Here is a 16,756-nt window from a genome sequence, read left to right as displayed (position 1 = left end):
GCTGCTTCTCTCGGGAGCCCTGACTGACACAGGGTTCCGACCGCTGGCCCAGCGCTGGAGGACACCGCTCACCGCTCGCCTGCCACGTGCACGGAAGACCAGGTGGCACCGGACGGCGGCAGGTCCTCGCAGGCAGACGCCTGTTGACGGGTCGGGACAAGCACAGCCTTCGAGGAAGTCGCAGGAACACACACACAAAGCAGCGTCCTGCAGTCACCATCTTTTCTTTTTAAAATCATACATATTTCATTAAGCTTCATGCAGAGTGTCTTCTGATTTATGGTAATTGTCAACAAAAGCAAAGACACAGACGGTTTTTAACCCTGCAGTAGCTAGGAGTTAACCGGCATGAAATTATGTTGTTTTTTCCTTAAAAAAGGGAGGGAGAGTCCCAAACACTGCACACATTAAATGCGGAGCACGCTGAGTGGTGCGAGCTGTTGGCAACGGCCATCGCTCAGGTGGAGGTGGATGCCAGCGGCCTGTGCCAGGGCCATACCTGACCCAGCGGACACCCTGCCCCGTGAGCCCTGCGTGCTCACGGCCTGGAGGACTCCAGTGAGATGAATTTCCATATCAAACCCAATTTAGATGAAACGTCTTGGTTAAAAAAAAAAAGCCAGCGCCTCAATAGCCCCTTGATTAGATTTCCATCTCCTGAGCAGACAAGTATGAATATTTATGACCATGGATGCGGACTTCCCTCTTTCCATCGCTCTGATCTTGAATATCATCCACTGCTAATTTTTATGAAAATTTGGGCAACATAATGTTTTCACATAAACTGACAGTTCTTGAGATAATCCCGTTATTGTCTGGTCGAAAACGACAGCTTCCGCTTATTCATGTGTTAACGAGGGATTAAATATTGTTTTTCATTCCCATAATCTACGATGGACTGGAAATTAAAAATTGAACATTGTATATGAGCAGGGCTTTGCGGCCCTCAGCTTGTTTGCACTCACTTAGAGAAGATCTGTAAATTAGCAGTTTAACAAGCAGGCCCTTCTATGCTGCTGCCAAAGGGCTACTCACAAAGCCCGCCGACACCCCCGGGGAAATTCTACAACAAATTCTTCAGTCTGCCTGCCGCACACCCAAACGAAAATGTGCCAAAGAAACAGACGCCCTTTGCCAAATAAATAAAATGGCAACACAACTGATATTGTCTCAACGTCAAGAATTTTTCACTGCCCTCTCAGCCCTGTGGAGGCGAGCGTCCGCATCCCACCCTGCTCCTCACATCCCGAGACACACCTGCGCTGCAAAACCGCCCCGGGGGCCCGGCCAGAGGCCAGCACGCCAGCCCTCTCACCTGAACGCCCACCGGCAATAGGGGCAGTCGTTCATCTACACCCGTGGTAGCTGCTACTTCAGTGCTGTGACTGGTGTCCCAGGTCAAACCACGGATTTGATGGGGTTTTGGACAAGACGATCCCATGATGCTTCTAGCCATACACACCACATTTTATTTAGTTATGTTTATGTCCCTGACGGGCACGTAGAATTCTTCAGTGTTTCAGTTATCGTCTGGCATACTGTAGAGCACAGGACACATAGACTTCTTAGAAGCTGAGTTGTCCAAGCGTGATCCTTTGTAACTAACCCTAGGGTTAGGGTCAGCATTAGGGACTGAGCCATGTCCCCCCAGTTCATACGCTGAAGCCTCAACCCCAGGATCTCAGGATCTGCCCACATTTGGAGATGAGCCTTTAAGGAGACAACTGATGTAAAGGTGAGGGCATATGGGTGGGCCCTGATCCACTGACTGGTGTCCTGATAAGAAGAGGAGGTCAGGACACAGACACACACAGAGGGACGGCCACGTGAGGACATGGGGAGAAGATGGCAAATGTGCCCGAGGAGAGAGGCCCAGGAGGGACTGCCTGGCTGACGCCTGGGTGTCAGATCCCAGCCTCCAGGACGATGGGTGTCTGTTTCGGCCCAACTGCGGGACTCCCTGAGGCCGTCCTGGGAAACCAGCGCAGGTGGCATGGAGACACCCAGCCCTGGCCGCCCCTCTCCGTGCTCGCGGGTGGTGTTCCCCTGCGACCATGGTCTTTTACCTCTTAAAACACTGCTTTTTGCTGTCACTCAGAAAACAGAGCTGTGGTTCAGGGTTTGCACACACAGAAGCCCAACTTGCCTCTGAGCGTTCGTTCCACAGGAACAAAGGTGAAGTCTGTGCGGACAGACTGATGAAGAGTTGGTGCCCCTGCCCCTTCCCGAGCAGCTTGGGGTCACCACCCCAGGGAGGGGCTCTCCCCGTGCCCGCTGTCCTGAGGGTCCCCTATGAGTGACGGTAAGGCACATCCAGCAGACGGGAAGGGCCGTCCAGATGCTGGAAGGACAGCCCCCCAGGGCTCTGTTCCAGGTTCGGCATCCGGAGGGGCCCCGTGTGGGGCAGGACCGCCCACCTTGTCTCCAGGTGCCGAGCTGTCACCTGCCCGGCGGCGGGGGCCCGAGGGGAGGTGCCGGGGGCTCAGGAAGGAGGAACGTCTGGAGGCCCCGAGGATGCACCTCGGGGTGTGTGACCCCGAGACCAGACCGGGGCCCCCGCCGCCCCCAAGGGCACTTCCCAGGTGACCGTGGGCCCCGCCAGGCTCGAGCAGGCGTAGTGTATACGGAAGTTGGGAAGTTAGGGTTTCACACTTGTCTCATGAGCTCTGCAGGTGAAAATTTTATCTGTGCAGTTAACCTACCACCTAGTTTAAAAATACGTCCTATTTGTGGAGTACAGCAGGTGCCAATGTGCCTCAGGGGTGTAACTAAGAAAATATTTGCAAACGAAGCAACTGACAAAGGATTAATTTCCAAAATTTACAAGCAGCTCATGCAGCTCAAAAACAAAAAAACGAACAACCCAATCCAAAAATGGGCAGAAGACCTAAATAGACATTTCTCCAAAGAAGATATACAGACTGCCAACAAACACACGAAAGAATGCTCAACATCATTAATCATTAGAGAAATGCAAATCAAAACTACAATGATATCATCTCACACCAGTCAGAATGGCCATCATCAAAAAATCTAGAAACAATAAATGCTGGAGAGGACGTGGAGAAAAGGGAACACTCTTGCACTGCTGGTGGGAATGTGAATTGGTTCAGCCACTATGGAGAACAGTATGGAGGTTCCTTAAAAAACTACAAATAGAACTACCATATGACCCAGCAGTCCCACTACTGGGCATACACCCTGAGAAAACCATAATTCAAAAAGAGTCATGTACCACAATGTTCATTGCAGCTCTATTTACAATAGCCAGGACGTGGAAGCAACCCAAGTGTCCATCGACAAATGAATGGATAAAGAAGATGTGGCACATATATACGATGGAATATTACTCAGCCATAAAAAGAATCAACTTCCAAGAATCTTGAGAAAAAGACAACAATATGACAATACAGTGAGAATTAGCTAATTTTATAAAAATAACGAATTATTTACTTTTCATGTTTTCTTGAAAATATGCAATTATCAAAATGGCCTGTAAGTGAACTGTTTCCATGTCTTTCTCCCCCAGTGAAGTTTAGCAGGATAGCTGAGATGAGTCACAGCCCCAGCCCTGGACGTGGACCTTAGCTGTCTCCTTCCTCAGCCCCAATCTGCCCACCATAGTGGCAGACGCATGGCAGACGGGGGGCGGGGGGGGGGTCTGGAGAGCGTGTGTGTGCATGTGTGCGTGTATGTGCAGGGGGCCTGGGGAGGAGGGGACCCAAAGTAGCCTGAGGTCCATTCAATCAAACTTGACTGTTAACCGGGAAACCCACGTGGCTAGAAAGGCGAACTCTGTTTACGAGTCACTGTAACCCCAAAAGGAGAGATTCAGCTGTAGGTCAGTTGATAATCGCTCCTGGTGCTTGGATGATACCTGTGATTTTCTGGTGTTGAGGGTCACACGGTGTCTCCCAGAAAGGTGTGTGCACCTCCCAACCCACAGTCCTGGGAAGGAGCCTTACTTGGCAATAGGGTCTTTGTAGATGCGATCTAGTTAAGATGAGGTCACAGTGGGGCAGGGTGGCCCTAATCCAACATGACCCATGTCCTCAAAAGAGGAGATGCACAGGAGGCCGTGAGAGGATGGGGCAGAGGCTGGAGGGATGCAGCTGCAGACGCGGCAGCCCCAGGAGCAGAAAGAGGCAGGAAGGAGCCTCCCCCGGAGCCCCCAAAGGCACCTGGCCCTGACACCTGGGTTCTGGACATCTGGCCTCAGAACTGCGAGAGAATGTGCATTTCTGTTGTTTTCAGCCCCCAGTTAGTGGCGCTTTGTTACAGAAGCCCTGGGACCCTGACACCCAGGTCAGCGGTGGCCTGGTCTGGGCAGCAGGACCCCAGGGCTGAGGGCCGCCCGCCAGTTGTGGGCAGCCCTGCAGGACAAGGGCAGGTCACGAGGCCAGTCCTGCAGATGCTACCCCTGTGGTGACGTGGGGTAACACGGGCACCGAGGCTTATTAATAGGGTCCCATTTGGGAGGCAGGTAGAGACATCACAGGACCTGTGGCCCCAGTGAGGGCGGGGTTTCGTGGACCGATTTCAGGGCCTGGAGTGGAGCCACCGAGAGGGCACTGTGCCCCGGAGTCCAGGTAAAGGGAGTGGTGGTTCTGCTGGGTCCATGGGACCTCTGACCTCCCCGGATGCTGCCCAGGACCGAGCCCCGGCCTGGGGCCACCGTTCCAGCGCCAGCCGCCCTTCCCACCTGTAACCACACTGCTTAGATGCGGGTTGAGGCATCTGACTGCTGGGGAAACACCAGTGGCCTTGCCGGTGCCAGGTACCCCCAGTGTCAAGGAGACGCCTGTGTGGTGGGCCCCGTTCTCACTGCAGGAGACGTGTGGACCATCTTGCTAAACCACACTCGCCTCTACCGCGCTCGCCACCATGGCACTGGCTGCATATCTGTTCGACGTGAGATTATTTTAAATGTGGCCCTTGATTATATTTTGTGTTACACTGATTACTAATTACTTCACATGGGTGAAAACCGCCTTTTTATTTTAACCCATGGATGAAGCAGAGGGGAAGTATTCAAATCAGCAATTGAGGGATTCATGTCAGTTGCCATGGAGATGTGGCCTGGGGTGCTTGCAGTCAAAGACAGAAGGGCCACAGCTGCCTTGGGGCCAACACAGAAGAGGGGGCCCTGTTATTTCAGAGATGACAGAGAAAGCGGGCCCGGGTCAGCAGGAAACCTTTTCCAGAGCAAGGCAGCTTTCAGGGAGGCTTCGAAGCAGCAGGAGAGCAGTCGAGGGACCCAGGAAGAAGCCAGCACGACGAACCGGCGTGCGCCAGGGTGGGCGTCCACCTGCACCCCAGGGCTCGCGATTCACGGGCCCAGCCAGGGGTTCCTGAGTTCCTGCCACGTGTCAGGAGGCACCGGGCGACAGACACACATGGGGCTCACTCTGGAGCTCACAGGCTGAGAGACAGACCTGAACTCACGGGACTCAGCACACTCTGGGGAACGCCATGGAGGGGCCGGGCAGGAGGGAGGGGACGGGGGAGCCCTGGGTGACACGCACCTTCTCAGCAATCCACCCGGAGCAGCTCCCCCATCCCCCGACTCCGGGATCCCCAGGCGGGGGGCGGGAAAACGGTTCTGAAAGCACCGTCCTCAGCGCGGCAGGAGGGCTGGCACCGCCGGCCTGCTACGGGCTGAGCCGCGTACCCCCTTGGGATGGATGAAGTGGGGTCCTGACCCCCAGGACTTCTGGATGTGGCCTTTACAGAGGGGATCAAGTGACAGTGAGGTCACTAGGGTGGGCCTGAGCCCCAGGTTCCTGCAGCTCCTGCAAAGTGACGCACCCCCGCTACGCCCTCCCCTACGGGAATCTCGGGCAAGAGTCCGAGGACGCGTTGGCAGCTGCTGTGGGGCTTCCAGGAGGACGGGCATCTGTGGGCAGGAGACCGGAAGACGACTCTGAGGCTGACCCTCCAGTGGACGCATCTCCAAGTGACAGACGCCGCTGGGACCCTGTCACTAAAGGCGGAACTCAAGACTCTCTGATTTCAAGGCCGGCGAGGCTCCGGCTCTGGAGGTGACCACCCGGAGGGGGTTTTAACTGTAACTCCTCTGTGCCTGGTTCCCCATACGTGAAGTGTGTCCGCCTGGCGGGACCCTGGAGGGGATGCGCGTGGGGCGCCCAGGACGGCTCGACAGAGCTGCTCTGTAGGAAGCTGGGCAGTGGGAAGGGGTGTGCCCTGTGTGCCTGCCTCTAGTTTTCTTCACCCTCCTTCAAGCAATTCCGAGTCTTACGGGTTGAGGATTGAAAAGGGGTTTCTGGAATATTACATTCCGAGGGCCCTTACGAGCGTCTCCAGAGTTCAGCTTTTTACATGGAAATTAACTTCTGCTTCCACGCTACCCGGCTGCGTGGCAGAAGCCGCTCCCACGTTACTGAGATGGACGGCCCCTCTCCGTCTTAGGGGGACGACCGTCCAGTCCCAGCCGGACCACGGCCACGCCTGGCAAGGAGACACACATCACGCACTTTCTAGATAAACGTGGCTGAAATGTCAGAAAGGGGGGGTGGGGGACACCTGAGCTGCCGCTGCCACCGCCACCGGCAGACGATACTTATTTCATTTTCCGTGACTATTTACCTTGATATTGAATAACAATCGAATCTGTCACTATAGCAACTGCCTCATCACACGGCACCTCGCCCGCTTTAATCACGAAAAGGACTGAAAAGACACCCGCGGGCCCACGTGACAGGCTGCTTTATGCAGCATTTCAGAAGAAGAGGGCGCCGCTTCGTAATAAGCCCATATTTGCCAATATGTCAAGCGCGGTTAATTATACCGAACGCATTTGCGTGTGATTTTCTTCACTTTTGAGAAATAAGAGACGGGTATGAACAGCGGTGGCTCGCGCTGCATCGGGCGGAGGGCGCTGAGCCCCGAGGGGGCCCCGCCAGCAGAGGTGGGGGTGTGCCACCACGGAAGGGCGTACGGCCGCCCCTGAACTCTGACCTCTATCACGACACCTCAGCCCGTGTGGGGAATCCTCGGGGCAGCTTCGGACAGGCTGCTGCAAATATTTTAATGCAATTTCATGCAGATTTCCCTTTTTAAACATAAATTAGGAATACTGACAAGTAAACAAGGACTGATGCACATTTTGCACTGAGAAGAAAAAATATCAATGTTCTCTGTCTAGAAACACAGATTTGAATAAAACAAGGGGATGGGCACACAATTACAACGCTGAGGAGCCAGGGCCCACGTGGACGGGCACAGGGCAGGGCCCACGGTGGCCGAGGACACCCCTCGCCCCAGGTGACCGCTGGTGTCCACCTTCTGCTCTCTGGGCGCAGCCGGCCTGAGGCTGGCAGGGGTGCGGGAGCCGCCGGGGTGGAGGGTGGATGGCAGCCCCGCCGAGGAGTCCCGGAGTCCTTACGGTTGCAGCGCGCACTTGGGAACCCAGCATCATCTCAGACTCAACTCGGAGTCCTCACCCAAGAGACCCTGTCAGCTCCAACACCGTCTCCGTCTTATTCGTTATACTTAACTGCAAACGCTACCGACTTCTCCTCCACGCGCTCTTGAGTCCGCGGCTCTGCCTCTATCTGACAAGACCCATCCTCCACCTGTCACAGCCCTGCACCTGCCCGGGGCGTCAGGTGGGATCCTCCAGGCCTCTCCTGCCCCTCTGCTGTCCACACACGCCAGGGCTCTTTCTCCTGAATTTCTAAATATGGGCCTTGATCTGAACCCAGGATATTTCTAATTACTTATTGCATCCTGCTTGTGCATATACACACAGCACCGTCTTCATAAATATGCGAGGACTCAAGTTATTTGAAACGTTCTCTACGCCACCTGGGAGCCGCGCCACGCACACGGGGTGGTGTTTCCTCTCGTGTCCTCACTGATTGAAAAGCGAGGATGTGCTCGGTTACTTTGGTTGCATGTTTTTTCTTTATTAAAACTAAAAATGGTATTGAAGATAAAACGACAAAGAACTACACACACACATTGAACCGATGTCCATCTCCCAGTTTGACTCCAAACCTAGAATTATGTGGATGTAACCACAGGGGAGACTTGGTGAAGTGTGCACCGACACCTCTATACCGTCTTTGCAACTTCCAGTGAATCTATAATGATTTCAAAATAAAAAGTTAAAAAATGGGGGCTTCCCTGGTGGCGCAGTGGTTGAGAGTCCACCTGCCGATGCAGGGGACACGGGTTCGTGCCCCGGTCCAGGGAATGGTACTAACAAAAATTTTGGAAAAGGAGAGAACTCGCTTATAGTCCCACCAACCCCGTTCTAGAGCTGACCTCACACTTGCATGTGGTCCTCCAGCCCGGATCTGTGGGCACAGATAGTTTTCACAGCTGCCCTTAAGTTCAGAGGTGTCACAACGATTTTTAGTGAAATCACTGAGTCTGTTTATTTGATTACTATAATATAATTAGTTACCTTCCTCTGTTTTATACTTAGGTCAGTCTTGGTTTTTCCAAAGCTTTGTTTTTTCCTTTTCTTAGCTAGTGAATGATACTCTTAAGATAAAATTCTGGGAGTATGATTACTGATCTGAAGGGTAAGTGTTTTTTGTTTTTTGGGTTTTTTTGCGGTACACGGGCCTCTCACTGTTGTGGCCTCTCCCGCTGTGGAGCACAGGCTCCGGATGCACAGGCTCTGCGGCCATGGCTCATGGGCCCAGCCGCTCCGCGGCACGTGGGATCTTCCCGGACCCGGGCACGAACCCGCGTCCCTTGCATCGGCAGGCGGACCCTCAACCACTGCGCCACCAGGGAAGCCTGAAGGGTAAGTTTTTTAAAGCAATAGATTCCCACTGTCATGCTGCTTTCTAAGAGTCGAGGTTAAGTGTTAGCACTTTTGATTTTATTAAAGAACCGAGACTATTACCCGTAAGTACCTCTGTAACCACTTCCAAGGATGAGGCTTCGGACTGGATGCCGGGATGTTACCAGGTACCCGCAGGCTCCTTACTGGAGGGTCCTCTGACGTGTCCGCCCCCCGGCCCCCAGCTGCCACGGGGCTTCCCGCCTCACCGCAAACTTATCCGCCCCCCAGGCCCGAGAGCCAGTCACCCACTGACACGGCCACAACGCGCTCCCGCAAGCCAAGTGCCCCATCGCCTGTGAGTCCCGACTGCACACCTGCTGGTGTTTACTAAGTGTGCTAAAGGCAGGTGCCGGCTCCGTCCGCGCGTGAAAAGTGACACGTGGGGGGTGACAGCTTCCCCTCAAACTGCGGACCACGTGGAGCTGCGTCCCACCGTCTTCGCTGGGGGTGGGGTCACTCCGTGCCTCCTCCACACCGTGGCAAAGGGCCCTCGACGTCAAGTCTTCCCCCGAGTCCATCCAGACCTGTGGTCGGGTCTCTGGGGACTCGGCTGGACACTCGCTCCCCCGAGGGTCCCCGTGACTCGGGCCATCCCCGCCTGCATTTCTCTGTCCACTGACGTGTGATGCCCAGTTGCTCTCAGAAATCCCTAAACCACTGGGCTCAGGTTTTGGTAACGCTCATTAAAGCAGCAGCATCCCTTCCAGCAGACGGGCGATGACCAAGTGGGGTTTGCAGAGGAAACGAGCCATTTTCTCAGACATCCATCACGGACCCCCGTCCCACCCGCTTGGCGTCATGGGACGGCCGTCAGGCACACACACCCATCAACACACACATTGCACGACAAAGTCACACTGACTTGTGGGGGCAGGAGCACGACCACGGATTCGTAGACTCTCAAGGGGCTCTGGGGATCGACACAGTCTTGGCCACAAAAATCCTTTCTTTGGACAAAATCCTACCCAGGACCCCAAACAGTGACTGAGCAAGGGAAGCTCAGTGGGTTAAACCAGCGCGTGGACGGCGGTTTGCTGGGGCCCCGCGGCCTCCCGCCCCCGTAGAGCAGAGCTCTGGAAGCCCAGGGCTCTTTGAAGTACCTGAAACCAGGTCTGACATCCCACGGCATGAGTGGTGGGTGCAGGACACACTGCCCCAAACACGACACCTCGGCCGAAGGTGTCTCCAACCTTTCCACCCCCTTCTCCCCGAAGCAGGCCTGAGACCCTCGTGGGAGCTGTGCCCGCCCTGTACCCGGTTTGCTGCAGACCCACCTCGGGTCCCCACGCCCCCCGGCCCTCCCCACCAACCCATCAGAAGGCGGCCGGTCTGCCCACGTCTGCGGGCTTCACCCCCTCACGTGTCCCGTGAAACTCAGATTAAATAAAGGTGCTGCTTCGCTCCTGTTTTCTGTCTTCATCAGTTTACCTTTTGGAGCCGAGGACCCTCAACGGGTCCAGGAAAACCTCCTCCTCTCTCTTCCAGAACCTGCATGGAGGCCTGTCCCCTCCTGCCTGACTCTGCCCGGGAGGCAGCCCGTCCGGGGCTGAGCGGGGCGTCTGCACCGGGAACGCGCTGCTTCTGGGTTTCCCTGTTGAAGCCCCGAGCCTCCCGCGGCTGCACTGAGACTCCTGCTGAAACGTGGGCAGGTTCATCGTTAATCATACCGCGTTTATCACACTATCGAGAACTTAGGAAGTTATGACTTATTTCAGATACACCTTGGAAGCCACACTCATGGAAATGCTCGCCTGGGGACAATCATCTATTTTTCTGCCAAATATTTGCGTTTTTCTTGGTAATATCATAATCTCCCTTTGGAAGAAACATGACTTTATTCATCTGAAAAAATGTGAATACTTTCAAGATATCAGAAATTAGATTTTGAAACACGTCAAAATACTACCAATCTATCAGGAACGTGTGTGTCTACTGTAGCCTTTCATTTCCTTTAAATTTTGTTTTGAGATGTTTCCATTTGGCTTAAAAGGTTTTAATTCCGCTATCTGTCATCACATGTGGAATCACAAGCACCAGGGAGACACGCGGTAAATGCTGCTAGATTTCGAGGAATCAAACTCTGCTTTACTTTCCAGAGTCAGGAATTAGCAGAGACGTTCATATCAAATACGTTCCAAAGAAAACCAGAAGCGTCAAAGTCAGGCTCAACACTGCAGGAGGCAACTAACGTGAGAAAAGGAGGTATTGGCAGCTTTTTAACAATGTCTCTGCTCCCGCTTTCACGATCCAAAACTCACTCCAAATATACGAACGCTCCTTCCCTCCGTCCAGACTGGAGACCAGTCAGGCAAAGCTGCATGAATGTGGGTTCTGGGCTTGAGAACCCATCAGAATGACCCCAGACAACTTCAAAAGTGACAGCAGAACTGCCTTTTGAAATGGAAAACTGCCACGTGGAAGAGGACAGGAGACTGGAGAGCTGGTCTGCGTGGACCAAGGAAACCCCTGGGGCCCTAAGAAGGCAAAGGCGGCTCAGGGAGAACTAGGGTGGACAAGCTTCTCACCCACGTTTCCATCGGTGAATGAAGTACCAATAAATGGTCTGGGAGGTGGCCGTTTTCTGCCCCCAGGGAGGGTGAGGTCAGGCTCTGGCCACTTGGGGACCAGAGAGGACGCGGGTCAGACTCGATGAAAATGCAGGAGTGGCGCAGCGGGGATTCTGCTCTGCCCTGTGCCCACCGCCCGCCTCCCGCCCCCAGTCTAGCCGGGACCTCCTGCTCCCACGTGAGACGGGCACCTGGAACAGGCAGAGGACGTCCCTCTGAGGTTAGGTTGTCATCTTCACAGACAAGCCGAGAGCAACCCAGGCTCCCAGTTCCTGGACAGCACGTCACCAGCTTCCACTACTGGGCCGAGGAGCCGCGGCAGAGCCAGGTGGTGGCGGGACGTTAGGAACCCTGCTTTGCCTGGGCTCGGGGAATGCGTCACAGGTCTCCAAGGACAAAAAGGCAGGGGCTGGCGGCTGTGCGCGCCTGGAACACAGCGACTGGGCCCGGCTGCAGGTAGACTCTGGGGTCATCCCCATACAAACAATATAAAGCCCATGGCCTCAGGGAGACGCAGATCCCACAGAAAGAGGCGCTCAGAGCAGCCGGTCTTCAGAAGGTGAGTCAGCAACGCTCAGGACAGTGACCACTGCAGATGGGCCGACAGCTGAGGTTCTGGGGCTGCAGACGGTGGACCGTCCAGTGGACAGTGGGGACCAGGCCTGGCCGGGTGTCAGGAGCAAACAGGTGCTGATGTGTCCGCACGATACAGACACACGTGAGGGTAGCTTGTGTTGAAGGAGACGGGGAGCCAGTGGGAGGCAAAAGCGCTGACGTGGTGAGACCAGCGTCCCGGGAGCTCTTACTTTAGTGAATCAGAAAACACCGGAGCATATCTGTGTGCTGACCGGATGGGGCCAGGGAGATGGAGCAGTGGCGACGCAGGAGAGGGGACGAGAGGACAGGAAGGAGGCCGTGGGGGGGCACCGTGCCCGGAGGGAGGGGGTGTGGGCTCCCCGAGGGAGGCGCGGGTCTCCGCGCAGGGATGCAGGCGGCAGGTCACAGATGGGGCGGCCGTGTGTGTGTGCGCTGGGCGCTGCCTGCTGGGCGCGAGGAGGGTGGTGGGCGGTGAGCATCCTCTGGGATCTGTGCCTGTGACCTCTAGTGAGATGAGTCTGCAAAGTCCTAGCACACCGCCGCCACCCTCCCCGCTGCCCAGGAACCGCAACCACGGGGTGGGTGGAGGACCGGGCGGCTCCAGGCACCTCCCAGCCCCCGGCTCTGCACCTTGCCCCCCTGGCCCTGCATGCTCCCTGCTCCAGGGCGGCCCAGCCCGCCTCTATGGAACACACTTCCTGCCCCCCGCACAGGGAGGGGTTAGGGTTAGGCCCAGCGCCTGAGCTTCCTCTGACCCCAGAACACCAAGGGCCCCAACCCGAGTCAGTCTGGACTTGCCCCCGGCCGCTGGGCACCAGGGCTGCTCCTGAAGGAGGGACACCTGCGGAGGCCAAGGGACGAGGCGGAGGGGAGGGGCTGCGGGTCAGAACCTTCCGTCGCGGGCCCGGATCCTCCAAGCCCTCTGGCCCTTCCCGCCAGTAGTCACTGCACCCCATGTGGTACAGATGGTCTTAGGGACCCACAGACTCCCGGCGCCCCCCTCCCCCTCCCTGGCCGCCAAAGTTACTGTGAGTTTCGGGAGAAAAGACCAGGGTGTCCTCAGCTGTCAAAGCCTCATCAACCCAGCCCCACGCTCTGATGAGTCTGCGGTCACCGAGCTGCCCGCTGCGTGCCGGGAACACGGTGACTTCAAGGCCAGCGCCCCCGGCGAGGCGCCCCCGGCGAGGCGCCCGCCCACTGCCTGCAGCGCTGGAGGCTCCGTCTGCGGAGGACCAGGCACTAAACAAGTTCTTATTCCAGGAGCCGGGACCGTGCCGGCCGAGCGGAGCCCCCGCCAAAGGCAGCGGCTGGCCTTGGAGTGGCTCGTGGGGGCATCTCCGCCCTGGGCGAGGAGCGTTGTCGTAAGTAAGTGCCCTTACTAGTTAATTACCGTCACGGCGGGCGCCGTGACATCTGGGATTTCAGACGCGCGAGCACAGACAGCCACCCCCGAGAGGAGTCGCGTCCGCCGCTGTGCGTACAACTCATCAATTGCCCACGATGTGGGGCTCCGGCGTCCGCCAGGGCCTGGGGCTGAGTGCCAGCGGCTCTAATTGCGGATGGAGAGTTTGGTCAAGTACCTGCTTCTGAGGCCAGCGCAGCGACGCTGGGACACGACGCCTCTGAGGGTCATTAAATCTATCAGCAGTCCTCCTCTCATTCCCCACCCCATACGCGTCTTTAGCAAGGAAGACGAAAGCGTGCCCACCAGACCCAGAGGAAAGAGCAACTTCTTTTGCTATACAGACTCGGCAACTGAGAATCGTCTGGAGCGGGAAGCACACGTTTCCGAAGCATCCAACGTTTTCTTAGCCATGACCGCTTTTTCTGGGGAGACACCGAATCACGATTTCAAAGGCAACCAAGCAGTGTCAGGCGAGCCTGGCGTGGCGCGTCAGCACCTCTGCCGACGGGACGGGAGGACTAACCCGGCCCAGACGCCGGGGCCGCCGCTACCACAGCCCCCCGCCTGGTGCCGACTGGCCTCTGCCCCCGGCCCGAGCCTCAGGCCGCCCGGGCCACACTGCCCGCAGCTACTCACCGAGCCGACGCCGGTCCGAAGAACTCTCAGTCCAGACATTTTTTCCAGTTGGTCCTTGTTGTCAACTGTTAGGGGAAATTAAGAAGTAAGCGGTCAGCTTGGAGAGGCAAGCGTTCTCCAGACACCCTGAGCGTCCCCCTCTGCAGACACTTCCATAGTCACTGCCAGATCGCCGTTTTAACGGGTGCTGTGGACAAGCCTGGGGCGGAAACCGGGGCAGGGGGCTCCCCACCGAGGGGCCGGCAGATGTAGGACCAGGACGTGGGTCCCTCCAGCTTTGCCCACAGAACGTCCATAGGAAATTCACAGTATCCTTGTGAAGACTGGTTGAGAAATGGTGGGCAGACCTGCTTTGCAAACTGTAGAGCTTTACTTTCGAACGATATGATGGTTACAAGTGTATAATCATTGGGAACTGGGTTCCATTCACACGCATTCCGCGTTCACAAGATAGACTGGCTAGCAGGCAAGACTGAACGGCGCCTTCGTTCCGTGAGTCCTGGGAGCTGCTGTACCCCTCTTACTCCTGCCCCAGGAGAATATCCTATAATAATTTGCCTCCACCACAATCAACCCTCATCCTAGTTTGCTCCTGACTTAGAGCGAGGAGGACTCTCCGAGAATAAATTACCCTCCGTGTCAGACCAAGCGGGTTGAGCCCCGGAAACGATTAGCAGCCGGAGAGGAAGCCCAGTTAATCCCGATGCCAGCACGGCAACCCGCGGTCCCCACCTCTTGGAGAGGAAGCCCAGCTAATCCCGACGCCAGCACGGCAACCCGCGGTCCCCACCTCTTGGAGAGGAGGTGTGTCACAAAGCAATTGACCCTGGCTTAGGATTCTGTAGAAGTATTCTTTCGGATAAAGCCCCTGTCATTTTGGAAATGAAACCCAGAAAAAAATAGATTTTATTGCAAACCCTAAGAAGGAAGAGTGCATTGCAACTGTGATTAATGCAGAACGAGATAGCAGGAAAATAGCAATTACTTTCACCTCTTATTGTAAAACACCTACGTTAGTCTTGGGTAATGAAATTATATCTTTCAGAGGGATACAACCCGGATCCTGCTATGGCCTGCCTCCCCTGCCTCTGGGCCTCTCTCATCGTCTGGTAGAAAGTTTTCCTATTTCTTACATTTAGGTAATTATGCAAGCACTGGGGCTGGGGGTGGGGCAGAGCCAACCTGGGGTTAGACAGAGCGCCAGCACTTTAAGAGCCCCTAAGCTGGGGGGTGCCGAGGGGCAGGGAGGGCCAGTGGCCCAAAGGTAAACCTTGAATGGAGGAGAATATTCTTAAGAGATAGAGTATAAAGCAATTGATTTTCATGTTCCCCTGTGAACAAAGGAGGCGTTTTGCTGGATGACAGGCTCCTTGGGGATAATAGTGAGCCTTTAATAGGCAGAGGGACACAAAGCACAAAGTAAAGATGGAAATTAAAGGGCTCCGCCATTGCTGCGAGAAGCGACAGGCATTCCAGGCTCAGGAAGCAACAAACCAGCTGGGCAGTAAGACGCAGATGACCCAGTCCAGGGGTCAGCGAAGCTGCTGGGAAGGCCAGGTGGAGACACCTGAGGCTCGGCCGCCATGGGTCCCCAACCGGGCGGGCAGTGTGACGGCTGCGGGGACGGGCCTGAGGGACAAGGGACAGGTCCTGACTGTGTCCTGCACAAGCCCGCGGAGCCCCGAGGTGACTGTGGGCCTCGCTCGCTGCCCGAAGACCCACGCCCGCTCCCGACGCTGTGCAGAAGGTCCTGTGCCTGGGCCCTGTCCCCGTCCCACACGTGGCGGGACAGTCAGCCTCAGCACAGCTCCCCTGTGTCCCCCAGGCACCCCTGCCACAGGCCAGTCCAGGGTCCGGGCGGGCTCCTCGCCCCAGGCCCTGGCAGCCGCTTCCCCGCCAGACATGCCCCCAACCTCTCCCCTCTGTGAACACGGCTCCGGCCCCCAGTGGGGTGCGGAGGGGGAGGGGAGCCGCACGGCCCGGTAGTGGTGAAAGGTACAGGCGCCTGGCTGGGTGTCGAGGCCTCTTGTCTTTAACGTAATTAACTGCAAGTGTGTAAAACTTTATTTTTCCTAATGGCTGTGTTTAATAACCGGCTCAGAAAATTCCTGAAAAAGTAAAGACGAGCTCCAGTAACCGGTCCAGCTGGCTCCGGCCCCATCCGTACAGTACTTTGTTTCTACCCAAAGTCTAGGTCTTAACATGTCACGTTTCCTCGATTCTAAAATGCGTGTTTCCCCGCATCTGAACACGTCTGCAGTCGGGCTGCTCCAGCCACCCTCGTGGGAACGGGGCCCACTATTGACCGACCTCAGCTCATGGCCTCAGAGGCTGTGGAGGAAAGACACGCGTCCTCGTTTCTACCAGAAAATTTCCCACGGGCACCTCCGACAAGGCAGAAACTTCTAGAAGGGGCATCATCTGCTTGGAAGGTCACCCCGGAGCCTACCTGAGCAACGTTCCTGATGGCAGCATCATCCTCGGAAAACCATGGGCGTCGCCTTGGAAAGTGATGTCATTTCACCCTCATGGTGACCCGTCCCCAAGTGCGGCCACTGCGGACCCTCCGGGCTGACCGCCTCTCAGGGTCCACGTCCTGCCTGAGGGTCCAGCCAGGGAGCCCAGGGACCCAGACTCGTGCTGACAAGGGGTTGCGTCCATTTAGGGTTTGTCACTGAGAACTGACACAGCACTCCACGGAACTGTCCCTGAGAAATGAGAACCCTGGGG

General features: G+C 56.1%; 1 protein-coding gene across 2 annotated transcripts in view; it reads right to left on the bottom strand.

Annotated features, from left to right (window-relative positions):
• PTPRN2 (protein tyrosine phosphatase receptor type N2) overlaps positions 1-16,756 on the bottom strand; it is a 687,992-nt gene that overhangs the window by 242,513 nt on the left and 428,723 nt on the right. For both annotated transcript variants that reach the window (XM_027101365.1, XM_027101366.1), the window contains exon 12: positions 14,027-14,091. In XM_027101365.1, coding sequence (XP_026957166.1) covers positions 14,027-14,091 — 65 coding nt within the window. The remainder of the gene's footprint in view (positions 1-14,026; positions 14,092-16,756) is intronic.

This window comes from Aethalodelphis obliquidens, unplaced genomic scaffold (assembly GCF_003676395.1).
Source record: "Aethalodelphis obliquidens isolate GAN/ISIS:26980383/991018 unplaced genomic scaffold, ASM367639v1 scaffold5, whole genome shotgun sequence".
NCBI lineage: Eukaryota > Metazoa > Chordata > Mammalia > Artiodactyla > Delphinidae > Aethalodelphis > Aethalodelphis obliquidens.
The sequence above is the reverse complement of the archived record's forward strand: the minus strand, read 5'-3'. Positions and strand labels throughout refer to the sequence as shown.